At 40.2% G+C, this 15266-nt stretch overlaps 1 protein-coding gene across 3 annotated transcripts in view; it reads right to left on the bottom strand.

Annotated features, from left to right (window-relative positions):
• Window positions 1-15266, bottom strand: part of rno (PHD finger protein rhinoceros) — a 127201-nt gene that overhangs the window by 16115 nt on the left and 95820 nt on the right. For all 3 annotated transcript variants that reach the window (XM_071694239.1, XM_071694236.1, XM_071694238.1), the window contains one exon: window positions 8347-8469. In XM_071694239.1, coding sequence (XP_071550340.1) covers window positions 8347-8469 — 123 coding nt within the window. The remainder of the gene's footprint in view (window positions 1-8346; window positions 8470-15266) is intronic.

The following is a 15266-nucleotide window of genomic DNA, read 5'->3' as shown; positions in this document are numbered from 1 at the left end:
AAAAACCATATATCTCATTGTCCCTGATATATGGTGGTTCTCACAATGATCTTTCAAGCAGCACTTGATGTCTAGTGATTATCTGCACAATTCTGAATGGTAAATCTGCATCCTTCCCCATACTGGCATTTACCTTTCTTCATCTAGTTCAAACGTCTTCTTGGGAGGTTAAATTTTCATTTTTCCCAGTATCATATGCCAGTTTTGCCATACATAAAATTTCCCTTCACATAGCATCTACAGACTTTGTCCATTCCCTGGATTTGTTAACAAGTTCATGGTGACGTATCTTACCCTCTCTGTGTCTGTGGCCAGGCCTGAAAGAGTTTTTGCCCTCTTCCTCCCCAACTCCTTCCATACATGAGTTAGTACTAGAGTCTCTTTCTGTACTCATATCTGTGCTAGAAGTTTCCTGGCCTCCACCTTCTCCCTTTCCTTCCACACATAAGTCTGAGTCCCTGTCTCTCTCTGCTAATATGGTTGAGCTTGCCATGTCCAGGCTTCCACTTACTACTTCTGTACCTTAATAAGCATCTCTGACACTTTCTGTTCTCATGCCTGTAGTTGAAGTTTCCTGACCTTTGCTTTTAACATAAAATTCCACAGAGGACTCTCCCTCTGTGGCTGTAACAGGGTCTACTAGGTTTGCTAGATCACTCTCTACTACACCATTTTCCATTTCTGAGTTTTCACCTAGGCCTAAAATGGGAGTGTGTGACTTTTGCCACTTGTTATAGAGAGGGCAGTGCCAGTGAAACTTTTGCTTATCTGCCTCAGATTCCCATCTAATATTTGCAAAGGCAATAAGATGTGTGTTTGCAGTACATATCCAACACAAAATGTTTATCTGTTGAGCAATCCTTACAGTTTTTACCATATTACAATGTAAGCTTGTACAGTTAATGCAACAGGTTCTCTTACAAGATAAACAAGCAATTTCTTGGCTGTTTAGGGCATTCTTGTATTCAGGGCAATTCTCAGTAATTTTTTTTCTCACTGTTTCCACCTCAGGCAATGGTGATCAAGTATAAGAAATATGACTAAATAAAAAAGTATTTTGAAGGTTTGTTGAATGTGTTTGATGATAGAGTGGCAGATGTAGGGTGTTTTGGTCAGGGTGGTGTGCAAAGTGAGAGGGTCAGGGAGAATGGTTTGGTTAAGAGCAAAGAGGTAGTGAAAACTTTGCAGAAGATGAAATCTGGCAAGGCGGTGGGGTTTGGATGGAATTGCAGTAGAATTCATTAAGAAAGGGGGTGACTGTGTTGTTGACTGGTTAGTAAGGATATTCAATGTATGCATGGATTAGGGTGAAGTGCCTGAGGAATGGTGGAATGCTTGCATAGTGCCACTGTACAAAGGCAAAGGGGATAAAGGTGTGTTCAAACTATAGAGGCATAACTTTGTTGAGTATTCCTGGGAAATTGTATGAGAGGGTATTGAGAGGGGTAAAGGCATGTACAGAGTGTCAGACTGGGGAGGAGCAGTGTGGTTTCAGAAGTGGTAGAGGATGCGTGGATCAGGTGTTTGCTTTGAAGGAAAAGACAAAAAAGGCCATATTCGTTCACACTCAGTTTCTTGCTGTCATGAGTAATGCACTGAAACCACAGCTCCCTTTCCACATCCAGGCTCCACAAAACTTTCCATGGTATATATATATACACACACACACATATCCATTTGGAGAAGGGTCAAAGAATACCAGCCCATGTATTTCCCTGTGTGTCATAGGTGACAAAGAGGGGTGGGAGTGGGTGGCTGGATATCCTCCCTTCCTGTATCAATTTCCAAATGTTGAGCATAAAAAAAAGGTAGGGGAGAAAGAATTCTACCTCTAGTCTCTGCATGTCGTACAAGGTGAGTAAAAGGGCCAGAAACCCTTCCCTTCTTGAATTTCAATTTCTAAAAGAGGAAAATGAAAAAAAGAGCCAAGCAGGGAGAGCTTATCCTATAATCCTTGAAGGCTCAGGCTAGGGTGTCTAAATGTGTGTGGATGTAAATAAGATGAAAAGAGGGGAGACGTAGGTAGTATGTTTGAGGAAAGAAATCTGGATATTCTGGCTCAGAGTGAAACAAAGCTCAAGGGTGATGGGGATGAATGGCTTGAAAATGTATCAAGAGCAAAGTCAGGGGTTGGTGAGTAAGCAAGGGCTAAGGAAGGAGTGGCACTACTCTTGAAGCAGGAGTTGTGGATGAGTGTGACAGAATGCAAGAAAGCAAATTCTAGATTGATATGGGTAAAACTGAAAGCAAATGGCAAGAGATAGGTGATTATTGGTGCTTATGCACCTAGCCATGAGAAGAGAAATCATAAGAGGCAAGAGTCTTGGGAGCAGCTGTATGAGTGTGACAGCAGTTCTGATGCATAAAACCAGGTATTAGTGATGGGTAATTCAAATGTGAAGGTAAGTAATATAGCATTTGAGGGTATAAATGGGGTGCATGGGGTATTCAGTGTTTTTTTTTTTTTTTTTTTTTTTTTGCCGCTGTCTCCCGCGTTTGCGAGGTAGCGCAAGGAAACAGACGAAAGAAATGGGGCAACCCACCCACATACACAATGTATATACATACACGTCCACACACGCAAATATACATACCTATACATCTCAATGTACACATATATATACACACACAGACACATACATATATACCCATACACACAATTCACACTGTCTGCCATTATTCATTCCCATCGCCACCTTGCCACACATGGAATACCATCCCCCTCCCCCCTCATGTGTGCGAGGTAGCACTAGGAAAAGACAACAAAGGCCCTATTCGTTCACACCCAGTCTCTGGCTGTCATGCAATAATGCCTGAAACCACAGCTCCCTTTCCACATCCAGGCCCCACACAACTTTCCATGGTTTACCCCAGACGCTTCACATGCCCTGATTCAATCCACTAACAGCACGTCAACCCCGGTATACCACATCGATCCAATTCACTCTATTCCTTACCCGCCTTTCACCCTCCTGCATGTTCAGGCCCCGATCACTCAAAATCTTTTCACTCCATCTTTCCACCTCCAATTTGGTCTCCCACTTCTCCTCGTTCCCTTCACCTCCGACACATATATCCTCTTGGTCAATCTTTCCTCACTCATTCTCTCCATGTGCCCAAACCATTTCAAAACACCCTCTTCTGCTCTCTCAACCACGCTCTTTTTATTTCCACACATCTCTCTTACCCTTACATTAATTACTCGATCAAACCACCTCACACCACACATTGTCCTCAAACATCTCATTTCCAGCACATCCACCCTCCTGCGCACAACTCTATCCATAGCCCACGCCAAGCAACCATACAACATTGTTGGAACCACTATTCCTTCAAACATACCCATTTTTGCTTTCCGAGATAATGTTCTCAACTTCCACACATACTTCAAGTATTCAGTGTTATGAATGCTAATAGTGAACAGCTTGTGCAGTTGTGTGCTGAAAGAAGACTGGTGATTGGGAATATCTGGCTTAAAAAGAGGGATATACACAAGTATATATTTATGAGAAGGAGAGATGGTTAACAGACTTAATTAGATCACATGTTAATTGATAGGTGTGTAAAAGAGACATTTACATGTAAAATGTGCTAGGAGGGGCATCTGATGCAATGTATGATCACTATCCTGTGGAGGTGAAGGGGAAGATTTGTTGAGGTTTTTGAAAAAGAGGAAAAAATGTCTAGGAGAAAAGAGTGGTGATATTCAGTAAGCTTGGAAAGGAGACTTGTGTGAAGTAATTCCAGGAGAGAAAGGCAAAAGGTGAGAGTACACGAGGTGATGAGAGTGGGTGAGGAATGGGAGGTATTTAGGGAAGCAATGATGGCATAAGCAAAAGGTGCTTGTGGCATGCGAAAGGTGGGAGGTTTGTAAATCACTAAAGGGTAGTGAGAGGTGGGATGAAGAGGTATAGCTGGTAGTGAAAGAGAAAAGAAAGTCATTTAGGTGATACAATGAAGAAGTGCAAATGATTGGGAGATGTACTGGGATGTATACGGGAAAGTGGCATGAGGTCAAAAGGAAGGTGTAGGGGTTGAGAGAGGGCAAATGAGAGTTGGGAGAATGGTAAATGACATGTGAAAGATAATAAGAGAACAAATGGGAACATCTATGGTGGGGGTAAAAGTGGAAGTAATAACAGGTGGTGATGAAGTGAGTATTCTGAAGGAATGTTACATGTACTTGATGACAGAGTTGCAGATGTAGGGTGTTTTGGTTAGGGTGGTATTGAAGCGATGTGAGAGTCATAAAGAATAGTTTGGTGAAGAGAGAAGAGGTGATGAAAGCCTTGAATAACATGAAATACAGCAAAAGTGATGGAGCAGATGGTACTGCAGTTGAATTATTAAGAAAGAAAGTGACTGTATTGCTGACTGGTGGGCAAGGATATTCAATGTATGTATGGATAATGGTGAGGTGCCGGAGGATTAGCAGAATGCAGGCATAGTGCCTCTGTATAAAGGCAAGGGGGATAAAGGTGTGTTCAAACTACAGAGGTATGAGTTTGTTGGGTATACCTGGTAAGTTGTATGGGAGGGTACTGATTGAGGGGGTGAAGGCAGTTTTACTTTACTCATTTTGTTCAACATATCTCTAAAAACAACTGTACCATTTCATATATCTTTAGCTTAAAAGATACGATATCACTTTACAATTTCCCTACTTCTTTTCTTGTGCTTCACTCTGAAGACTTGAGAGTAGAAATTTTTTCCAGGTGGCAACACTTCGAGCCATTCAAAATATTTCCTCGTCAACTGGCCCTAGCACTCCAGGGAATACAAAACTTTGTATTTCATAATTTCTTCACAATCACGTGAAATCTAGAGATTCAACACAATGTATGTCACATTGTAACAAGACCAACCTGGTGGCGATGGAAAATCAAATGTCACAAGTATTGAAAATTTCTTTACTCAGCATGCTTCCAGGTACCCCATCCACACTCCCTGTTTACTTTATATGACTCGTTATGCCATGTAACCAACCCACACTCCCCGTTTTGGTAATCCTGTAAAAGTAATTTCTCTCTTCACATTTCTCTTTTTATTTACTTTCCTCACCAAGTAATATATATGTGATCTTGATAACTTAGGTAATCTAGCAATTTATGTAATTTCTGCTAAGCCAACTTGAATGCATGACTTTCAGATAGACTACCGTGCTTTTATAATGGTTGTTGTAGGGGTGCTGAGGAAAGCAACATTTTACGAAAGTGTTCCTCTAGATAACCTGTGCAATCTAACAATTTATGCATTTTCCAGTGAGTCATGTATGCATGACCTTCTGTTGGATAGTTGTGCTTTTATAAGTTATTTTTGGGGTACCAAGATCAGAATTTTTCCCACACTTTCTAGCTTTATAAGTTATTTTTGGGATACCAAGATCAGAATTTTTTCCCAAACTTTCTTGCAATGAAAGAAAGCTCTACAGGCCACTAATGATATAATAAATAAATTGGATTCTTGAAAAGTGGCAGAAAAGTGAGCACATCAATTGTTGCTGGCCACTGTTCTCTAAGTGTACATGTCATCACAGCTACATGAGAGTGAAGGGTTTGAAATAAAATGACATTAATTGGCAACATCTTATCAAAAAATTTAATTTTCATTCTTATTTGCCCCCTTTTCCAGCTACTTTACCTCCTGCTGCTTCTTCCTGCATATTTCCCGATCCTTGCACTCGATTACTGTAAGTACTGTCCACAATCCTCACTCTCCTTTTTCATTAAAAATTTAACTTCCTCATCCTATAACTCATTACCCTTAGTTACATGACCACATCATCCCACCTTCTGTATGCCACATACTTCTCACACATGCACAATCCTTACCTAAATGTCTCCTATTCCTTGCCCACTTCCCTAATTTTGTTTAGTCTCACCTTTTGCTATTCTTCCCCCATCTCTCCTGGTATTTCCTCACACAAGCCTCTTTTCCAATCTCACTCACTTTCACCAAACACTTCCCACCCATATCTTCTGTCTTTCTACAGCCTCTACAAGCTTTCACCCTACACTCCATTAAGAAGTGATACGGCATTCCACCATTTGCCATCTCAGAACAATTATATCCAAAGGTCTCTCTTTAACAAGTCTACCTATTAGGACATAATCCAATAATGCTCACTTACCATTCACCCTTACTCATCCAAATACACTTTTTTTACACTAGGTATGCCCAACATCAGTCTTTTTTTTTTTTTCAGAAAACAACCCATCAAGCTGTTCACAGTTTTCATTCTCAATGAGTACCCCATGACCCCCAGTTATAACCTCCTGATTGTCACATCGCCTACTTTTACATTTATATCACTAATCACTATTGTCTGATCCCTTGCACTGCTGACACACTACTCAGCTACTACTAAAAGACCTGCCTCTTTTCCTCACCCTTCATGTTACCAGGTGCCTAAGCTCTAACAATCACCTACCTCTTATCATCCAATTTTATTTTCATCTCTGTAGGTCTAAGGCTCACTTCCTTACATTCTATGACACATTCCCATAGCTCCTCCTTCAGCAAAATTGCTAACCCCTCCTTTACTACTGCCCACACATTAACCCTACAATTTACCACTGAAAAATTGTGTGGTAGTGAGAACCTGGAATGACATCTCATGTACGATAAGAGGTGTGGTAAGCTTGCAGTATAATTTGACAGTTGTATAGGGTATGCTGAAACATTGGACCTACAGAGAAGATGGGAGAAAAGACTGACTACATGGATCCATGTGTAAGAAGTGGTGCGAGCAAGGTGGAAAGGGAAACAAAATCGGAGACTGAGGTATAAGGTGAAAGAGATCTTGGGCATCAAGACCTATAGATTCATGAGGGAAAGAGGCTGTGCATGGAACAGAATATAGCAGAATGATGAAGTATTCTGGGGGATATTTACTGTTTAATCAGGGGATATGAAGTAGGCAAGGTAAACGCTGGATTAGTCTGTTCACCTTGACTGGGATGGTAGGCTCTGGTTTTGGTCCATTATACAAGTTTGCTAAAAAGTCGAGGTGGGCAAATGTGGCCACTATTCATCTATTCCTGAGGTTAACTTGCTGAGGCTGATAAGTATTTACGCATAAAAAAATAAAAACACCTCCAGCTTTACAATGAATTCTTAAAACATGTAAACAAGAGTTGATTTGACCCAGGGTGACACTTTTGTGGCTGACTCATTTATATGCACAACTCACCCATGCAACTCCATGTATCATATCTTGTCAAATTTAATTGGAGCTGGGATTATGTGCTAGTGCTGCACCTAGTTTTGTATGACAGCAGTGCCCAGGGTGTTTTTGTACTATGATTACTCACAATGTAAGTAACACTATTACATACATTCACATACATTTTCAACTTATTTCAACTCAATGAAGGTTTCCTGTTGCATGGGTGCAAGGGCACCATTCCAGTCTAAGAACTGCAACACAACAACTGTTTTTTAGTTTGTAAATTTTTATAAAGTACAACTTTTTTTGTCTTAATGAGCATCATTTTCAAAAGTTTCAGTGTAAATAACCATCTTAAGATAAATCACATTTAAGATATATCAGAAAAACAATTAAATCATATATGCACTTTTTCATTTCTTTTGAGGATGTATTGACCCCAGAACACATTTATCTCTATATATCATACTTGATCACCGTTCCCTGTGACAGGTAGTGCCAAGAAACACACAAAGAAAAGCCCTTCCACTCATATCTACATATATGTACATAAACAAGTTGGTAAGAAATTTTTTAGGATTACCTTTCTATGGTAAAATCACCAAAATCTTAATCAACTCTCCTTGACACATAAATGCCTAAAAGCCTCTAGCACCTTTCCTCCCACAACAAACACAGTTTCACAACATTTTCTTTTCTAGTTCAATAAATACTTCATATACATTCTTCCCCTTCTCTGACATTTTTTCAAAAAACACATCCATCGTAAAGAGTCAAACCATCGTCAGTTCTTTCAAAAAGTCCTCCTTTGTCATAATTCACTTTAACAACAGTGAGACTCTTAACTGGCTTCAAACCATCAATGTATATTATCAATAAAATCTTTCTTATACCTAAATAAACATTAAACTTAAAACATGCTTTCTACAGGTATGGTTAAATTTCGTATTCATAAGATTAGAGTCTATAGATGACTATAAAAGCACATGAAATTTTGCCATAAAAATGATCCCTTAATATCCAGTATTGTCTTTCTTAAAGAGAAAAAAGTTAAGGTCAGGCATATCAGACACCTGAGGAAAAAATATCTACAGCATGAGTTGTATTACCAGTTCCAACATCTGCTGTAAACACAGCACTCAGACACTAAAGTTTACACTCATAAAATAAATACATACCCTCTCCAAGTACTGCCGTAACTGCACAAACATCTTCATCCGTTCAATATCGTGTTCTTGTTGATGGGAGAGAAGATCTATTTCCTCACTGCGTGGTGTCAACAATGGCTTGTTAAAACTCGCCTGCAAATTAAAGGTTTATGATTTTCAAAGTTGCAGCTATATGCCATGTCCACTCCCAGGTAGCTAAAACACTTCAATCCCTCTAAAAGCTCTCCATTCAATCTAACACTCCAAATAACCCGTATAACACCACTGCTAAACCTAATACCCTTGCCTTTAGTCACATATACCCTCAACTTTCTCAAATAACACACTCCTTAACTTGGAAACCTGTCCTCCAGTTTCTCACTTGAATCTGTAACCAGCAAAAAGTAGCCAACTCACCTCCCAGGCCTGCTAAGCTTGACTGACTGCAGACCTGCCCTTCTCTCCAAAACCCATGCATGCACCTACCTCACTGCCCTATCCAAGAACAGATTAAACAGCCATGTTAGCATCACACGACCATTCACAGACTCATCTTTACCTGAAACCACTCATCCTCCTCTCTTCTGAATCATAAATATGCCTTACTCCCTGCAGTTTCTATTGGATTTCCTCCCACACCATATACGTTCCAAAAAGCAGATCTGTTAGCACTGATCCAGACATCCTTTAATACACTTGAAGCTGCAATATTCCTTCCAACTCACCACTCTCCCACACAATTTACCAGGCACATTCAACGAACTTATACCTCTGTAGGAAAGTTGTAGTTGGTATGCAGCAAACGACCAGGGAGGTATATTACTAGTACTACCTGCCAGGGAATTAGGAGGGTTAGTGACAGCTGCGTAGCGAGCCAGCACTTTAGTGGTTGTCAAGATGCACTTCTCTGACCTTGGTAGCTGTCTTTTCTTTCTGCCTCACCCACACATGGTGTACTGGCATACTGTCCACAAACATACAATCTCTATTTGTTATACATAACATTTGACAGCACGTAACTCACACAGATCATTCTTCAAGACCTTAGATTTTCCTGCAATGAGCACTATACACTTGCCCTGCCTTTTGGCAAAATGGTTGGAGCAAAAGATAGAAGGTAGAAACAGTTGCAGTAGCATAAGGCAGAAACTTTAGACAAAAGTAGTGTGTAGGAACATTTGGCAGGAGCAATAGGTGGAAGTCATGAGTAGGAACATTAGGTAAGAGCCTCTGCACTAAAGTTGCCATCTGCCAATAGCCTGTTAAAGGTGAGGCACTAAAGGCTAAGAATTGGCACTGGATTTCACTAGTTATGGAGATTCTAGTGCCATGGTCACCTCCTTCAAGGAATTCCAGGTGGGATCAAGCATCGGAGATACAGACAGATATACCTCTGTAATTAAAGCATTCACTTTTGTCCTCCCAGCCTTTACACAATGGCAGTATATGGGCATTCTGGCAATCCTCAGCCACCTCATTATGACCCATACATACAATGAATATCCTAACCAATGAAAAACATTGTCATCCTCATTCTTAAGAAATTCAACTGCAATGCCAACCATTCCAGGTGACTGCCACAATTCATCTTATGAAAGACATTCACCACCTCTTCTCTTTTTGCCATGCCACTAACCATGACTCTCTTACTCTGCATACCTCCTTGTCCTTAAAACCCCATATCTGCCAACCAACAAGCTAACATATTTTACAGCCACTCAGAATACCTACTCCATCTCCCCTTCTTTGCCTGTTACCATTTTCCCACCTGCTTCTTTACATGATGCTCCCTGCACCCTCCTTTTTTTTTCTCATCACACTATTTACCTCCATAAAAAATATTTTCTTATCCTCCCTGATTTTGCTTATTCTCTCACTTCACTCTTTTATAATATCTGCATCTTCCTGTTTTCCTCTAGCTGCTTCCTCATGTACATCTTTCAATCACTCCTTCCCTTCAATGCATTCCTTCTCCTTTCTCTCACTAAGAGCTTGACTTCCTCATTCCACAACTCACTATCCTTTCTCATATACCATATCACACATCATCAGCATGCAAAGCACTTCCTGGACACATGTAGCACTGCTTTTCTATAAATCTCCCATTCCTTATCCACTCTGCTAATCATGTATTTTTCATGTATGCATTTCCTGCAAAGTAAGGCAGTGCCTGGAGCAGACAAACAATGGCCTCAGTTGCTCACATTCTCTCTCTCACTGTCAAGAATAATGTATCAAAACCAAAGCACCCTAACCAGAGAACCTTTCAGTGGTTTTCCTGAGCTTCGCATGTCCTGACTCAGCCCAAAGACAGCATGTTGCCCCCAGTATACCACATTGATCCAATATGCATGCCTTACACCTAACTGTATGTTTTTATGTTAGTTGAGATGTCTCAGATCACTTAAAATATCTTTCATGCAATCCTTCCACCTCCAATTTGGTCTCTCCATTCTCCTTGGACCCTTCACTTCTAAAACATATACACTCCTTATTCACCTCTTGTCACTCATCCTCCTAGCCTGCCCAAATCATTTCAGAACATCTTTCCAGCTTTCTCAACCATAACCTTCTTATTAACATTCCTCTCTCTTACCCTATAATTTTCTACCTAATTAACCCTCAAAATAACACATAACATCAAGCATTTCACTTCCAACACACCCATCCTCTTCCATAACATTTTCTTTATAGCCCATGCACAATGCCACCAGGACTTCAATTCCCTCAAAAATACCTATCTTTGTCTTACAGACATCTCTTTGCACACACTCCATGTATCTACGATCTTAGCCCCTTTACACACCCTATGGCTTACTATAGCTTCCATGATTCCACCTGCTGCCACATCCATTCTCACATACCTGAAGCACTCCATCTCCAAGGTCCCTTCACTGAAACTCACACTCCCACCACCCTCTCTTTACCCATTCCAACGCTTATCATCTTACTACATATCTCAGCCCTCAACTGTCTTCTCTCATACACTCTCCCAAACTCAAACACCAATTTCTGATAAACAAACAGAATACCCACACTCTCTCCAAGACTTTTGCATTTAACTCCCTCCACCAAATTAAAAACCAAACTTAACAGTCATGGTTATATCAAACACCTCTGCGGCAGACCCACCCTCACCTGGAAGCATTCACCTTCATCTTTTACAACTTGCTTGCACTCCTTACTCTCTTGATAGAAACTCTTCACTGATCCTAGCATTTTTTCCAACATTAAATATTCATAAAACCTTCCACAAAGCATCTCTATCAACCCAATTGCCACACACAAAATCTTCTCCTTTTCTTAGTATTTCTCGCAAAGAATTCTGAGCACAGACACCTGATCCATATATCCTCTACCAACCCCGAAGCTACATTGTTCCTCCACTGTCTGATGCTCTGTGCATATCACAAATTTCTCAATTCCTCCTTTCCAATAAAACTTATCAAGTATACTCGACTAACTTATACTACTGTAACACGAACATTCACTTTAGTCACCCTTACCTTTAAACAATGACACTAAATAGGTATTCTGCCAATTCTCGGCATCCCACCATGAACCAACTAAACATTCACTGAAAACCCTAACTAACCAGTCTACAGCACTGTTACCCCATTCTTCAGAAATTTAACCACAATACCATCCACTTTGTTGCAACTCATCTAATGCAAAGCTTTCATCATCTCTTCTTTTTTCACCAAACTTTTTGCCATGAATCTATTGTTTCCCATACCTCCAAATCCCAAATACACTACAGTTACCACCCTACCATTTTCTATATAAGTGTAGGATATCTTAAGTTTCATATCCATATATGGTACTTGGGACATTTTCTCATACTTGTTCACTGTTTCCCATGACATCGAGGTAGTGATATGGAGAGAAGAAAAAGTCTAATTCTCACATCTATTCTTTAGCTGTCATATGTTGTGCATCGAAACTTCAGCCCCCTATACACAACCAGGCTCCACAGATCTTTCCATGATTTCCCTTGGCTGCATGACATGCCTTGGTTCTGTCTATTGATAGCAAACTGCCCCCTGTATATCTAATCGCTCTAATTTATTTCATCCTATGCATGCCTTTCATTCCCTTATATGTTCAAGGCTTGAGCACTCAGAGTATCTTTCATTCCATCTTTCTATTTCCAATTTGGTCTTCCCCTTCAACTTGTCCTCTCCACTTCTGATACTATATCCATTCTGTCAACCACTCCTCACTCATTCTCTTCATATGTCCAAACCAATTCAGCTTACCCTCTTCCAACAACACTCTTCTTATTACCATATCTCTCTCTTAACGTATTATTATTAACTCGACCATCCCTCTTCACACTATATAATGTCCTTAAACATTTCATTTCCAATCCATTCGCCCTCTATAGCCCATGCCTTGCATCATTACAACACCATTGGGACTACTGTATCTTCAAACATATGTATAATTGTCCTCCCAGATAGTGACTCTTCTTTTCATACATTCCTAAAGGCTCCCAGATCCTTTTGTGCTCCCTCACCCATCCTATGACTCACCTTCATGTCCATGGTTCCATTCACTGTCATTTCCACTCTCAAATATCTATAATACTCTTCGCTTCCTCCAAGTTTTCTCGGTTCAGTTTCACACCCACACAAATCTGACTTTACACACCGTTAAACTTAAACTTAATAGAATTGCCTTTATTCACATTTACATTCAACCTTCTCCTTTCACACACTCAGACACCAACTTCGGCAGTTTCTTATTCTAATCTGCCACCAATGTGGTGTCATCATCAAACAACAATTGACTTGCTTCCCAGGCCCCCCTTCACCCCCTACAGATTGCATACCTGCTCTTTTCATGACCCCTAGCATTTACCTCCCTCATCAGCCCATCCACAAAGTGAACTGTCATAGTGGCATCATACACCTGATACTGACCAACTTAAACCAGGAACCTCACTACCTGCTCACACACAAGCCTCGCTCTCCTGATAAAAACTCCTCACTGCTTCTAATAGCTTTCTCTCCACACCATATGTCATAACAAAGCATCTCCATCAACCCTATCTTATGCTTTCTCCAGATCAGTAACTAAGTATTTCTCATCTACATTCTTCAAAGCAAGGACCTGATCAACACAATTCTTCCATACAACTTACCAGGTACACTCAAAACATTTACATCTCTAATTGGAACACCAGCCTATGTCCCCCTTCCCTTTACACAATGGCACTATACATGCATTCTACTAACACTTATTCCCCCTTCCCTTTACACAATGGCACTATACATGCATTCTACTAACACTTAGGCACCTCACCATTAGCAGTGAAAATCTTAACAAACTAATCAACAATACAGTCACCCCTTTCTTGAAAAGTTCAAGTGTAATATCATCTACTCCAACTGCCATGTTACATTTCATTTTAAGCAAGGCTTTCACTGCTTCTTTTTCAACAAACCATTTACCATGACTTTTCTCACTCTGCATACCTCCCCAACCTAAAAATTCTACATTCACCACCCTAACATCAAACAATCCTTCAAGCTATCTCTTCTTCACATCCTTACTGCCTGTTACAACTTCCCAATTTGCCCCTCTTCATTGATGTTCCCTTTATTCTCTTCTTTTTCTCACATAATCAACTTTCCAAAAAATTAGCCTTTAGTGACTCACTCTTCAACAGGCAACTGGTGGAGGGCAACTCTAGTGCAATGTTTCCAGAGGCTCCTACCTGGCATTCCCACCAATAACTAATACCTAATGTGTCTACTTAATGTTCCAACCTTCTACTTCTACCTAATGCTCCTAACTAATGTTCTTACCAACTACTTCTACCTAATGCTTGTGTCAAATGTTCCTACCTATTACTTCCATCTATAACTTTTACCATTTTGCCAAAAGGCTGGGAAAGCATATAGCACTCACCACAGGTAAATCTAGAGTTATGAAGAATGAGTTATGAGTTAAGTGTTGTCAACTGTTACCTGTGACAAGGAGAGATTTCATTTTTGTGGACAGAATTCCAGCAGTCCACATATGGGTGAGGCAGAAAGAAAAAGTTCCCTGAGTCAAATGCAACTTTACAAACACTGATGTGCTAGTTCACTATGTAGCTGTCACTAACCCTCCTGATATCCATACAGGTATTACTGGTAATATACTTCCTTGGTTGGTGGCTGCCTACCAACCACTACCCTTATCATTTTCATTTGTAACCACCATATTTGACCAACCTCATCTGGCAGGTCACATGAGTGTCACATGCAATTCTTAAAATAATGAAAGTATGTAGGTAACCATGACATGATAATCAAGCTAAAAAAGTGAGTAAATTCATGACACTAGAGTATGTACAACTGCACCAATTTATACACACCGCATATCTTCTCCTCTAATTACAACTACATTATACAGCCCAATTTTCTTTTTCATACTTGACTGACATTACCTGCATTACTGAGTTAGTGCCAGGAATAGATTGAGAAAGGCCACATTTGCTCACATCCATTCTCGAAGCTGTCATGCACAATGCTAGTTCAGTCCACTGACATGTTGACCCCTGAATACCATATTGTTGCAATTCACTCAATCCCATGCATGCTTTTCACCCTCCTGCATGTTAAGGCCCAGTCACTCAAAATCTTCATTCCATTCTTCCATTATCCAATTTGGTCTACTCCTCCTTGTTCTCTTCACTTCAGACACATATAACCTCTTTGTTAACCTCTCCTCTCTCATTATCTCCATACATATCTTACTGCTCAATTTTCACATATAATGACCTACACTAACTTAGGTCTCATAACAACACTTCAAAATTGGGAAAAATACTCCTTCACGCACAACCAACCCTAAAATTTCTTATTCCACCAGAGCTTCAGTTTATAACTCTAAATTTCCCTCAGTTGCAGGTCCCTATTTCAACTTCATCTTTCCCACACATAGGCCTACACGAAATA

This window comes from Panulirus ornatus, chromosome 57 (genome assembly GCF_036320965.1).
Source record: "Panulirus ornatus isolate Po-2019 chromosome 57, ASM3632096v1, whole genome shotgun sequence".
Taxonomy (NCBI): domain Eukaryota; kingdom Metazoa; phylum Arthropoda; class Malacostraca; order Decapoda; family Palinuridae; genus Panulirus; species Panulirus ornatus.
Note: the sequence above shows the minus strand (reverse complement) of the source record. Positions and strands in the feature narration are given on the sequence as shown.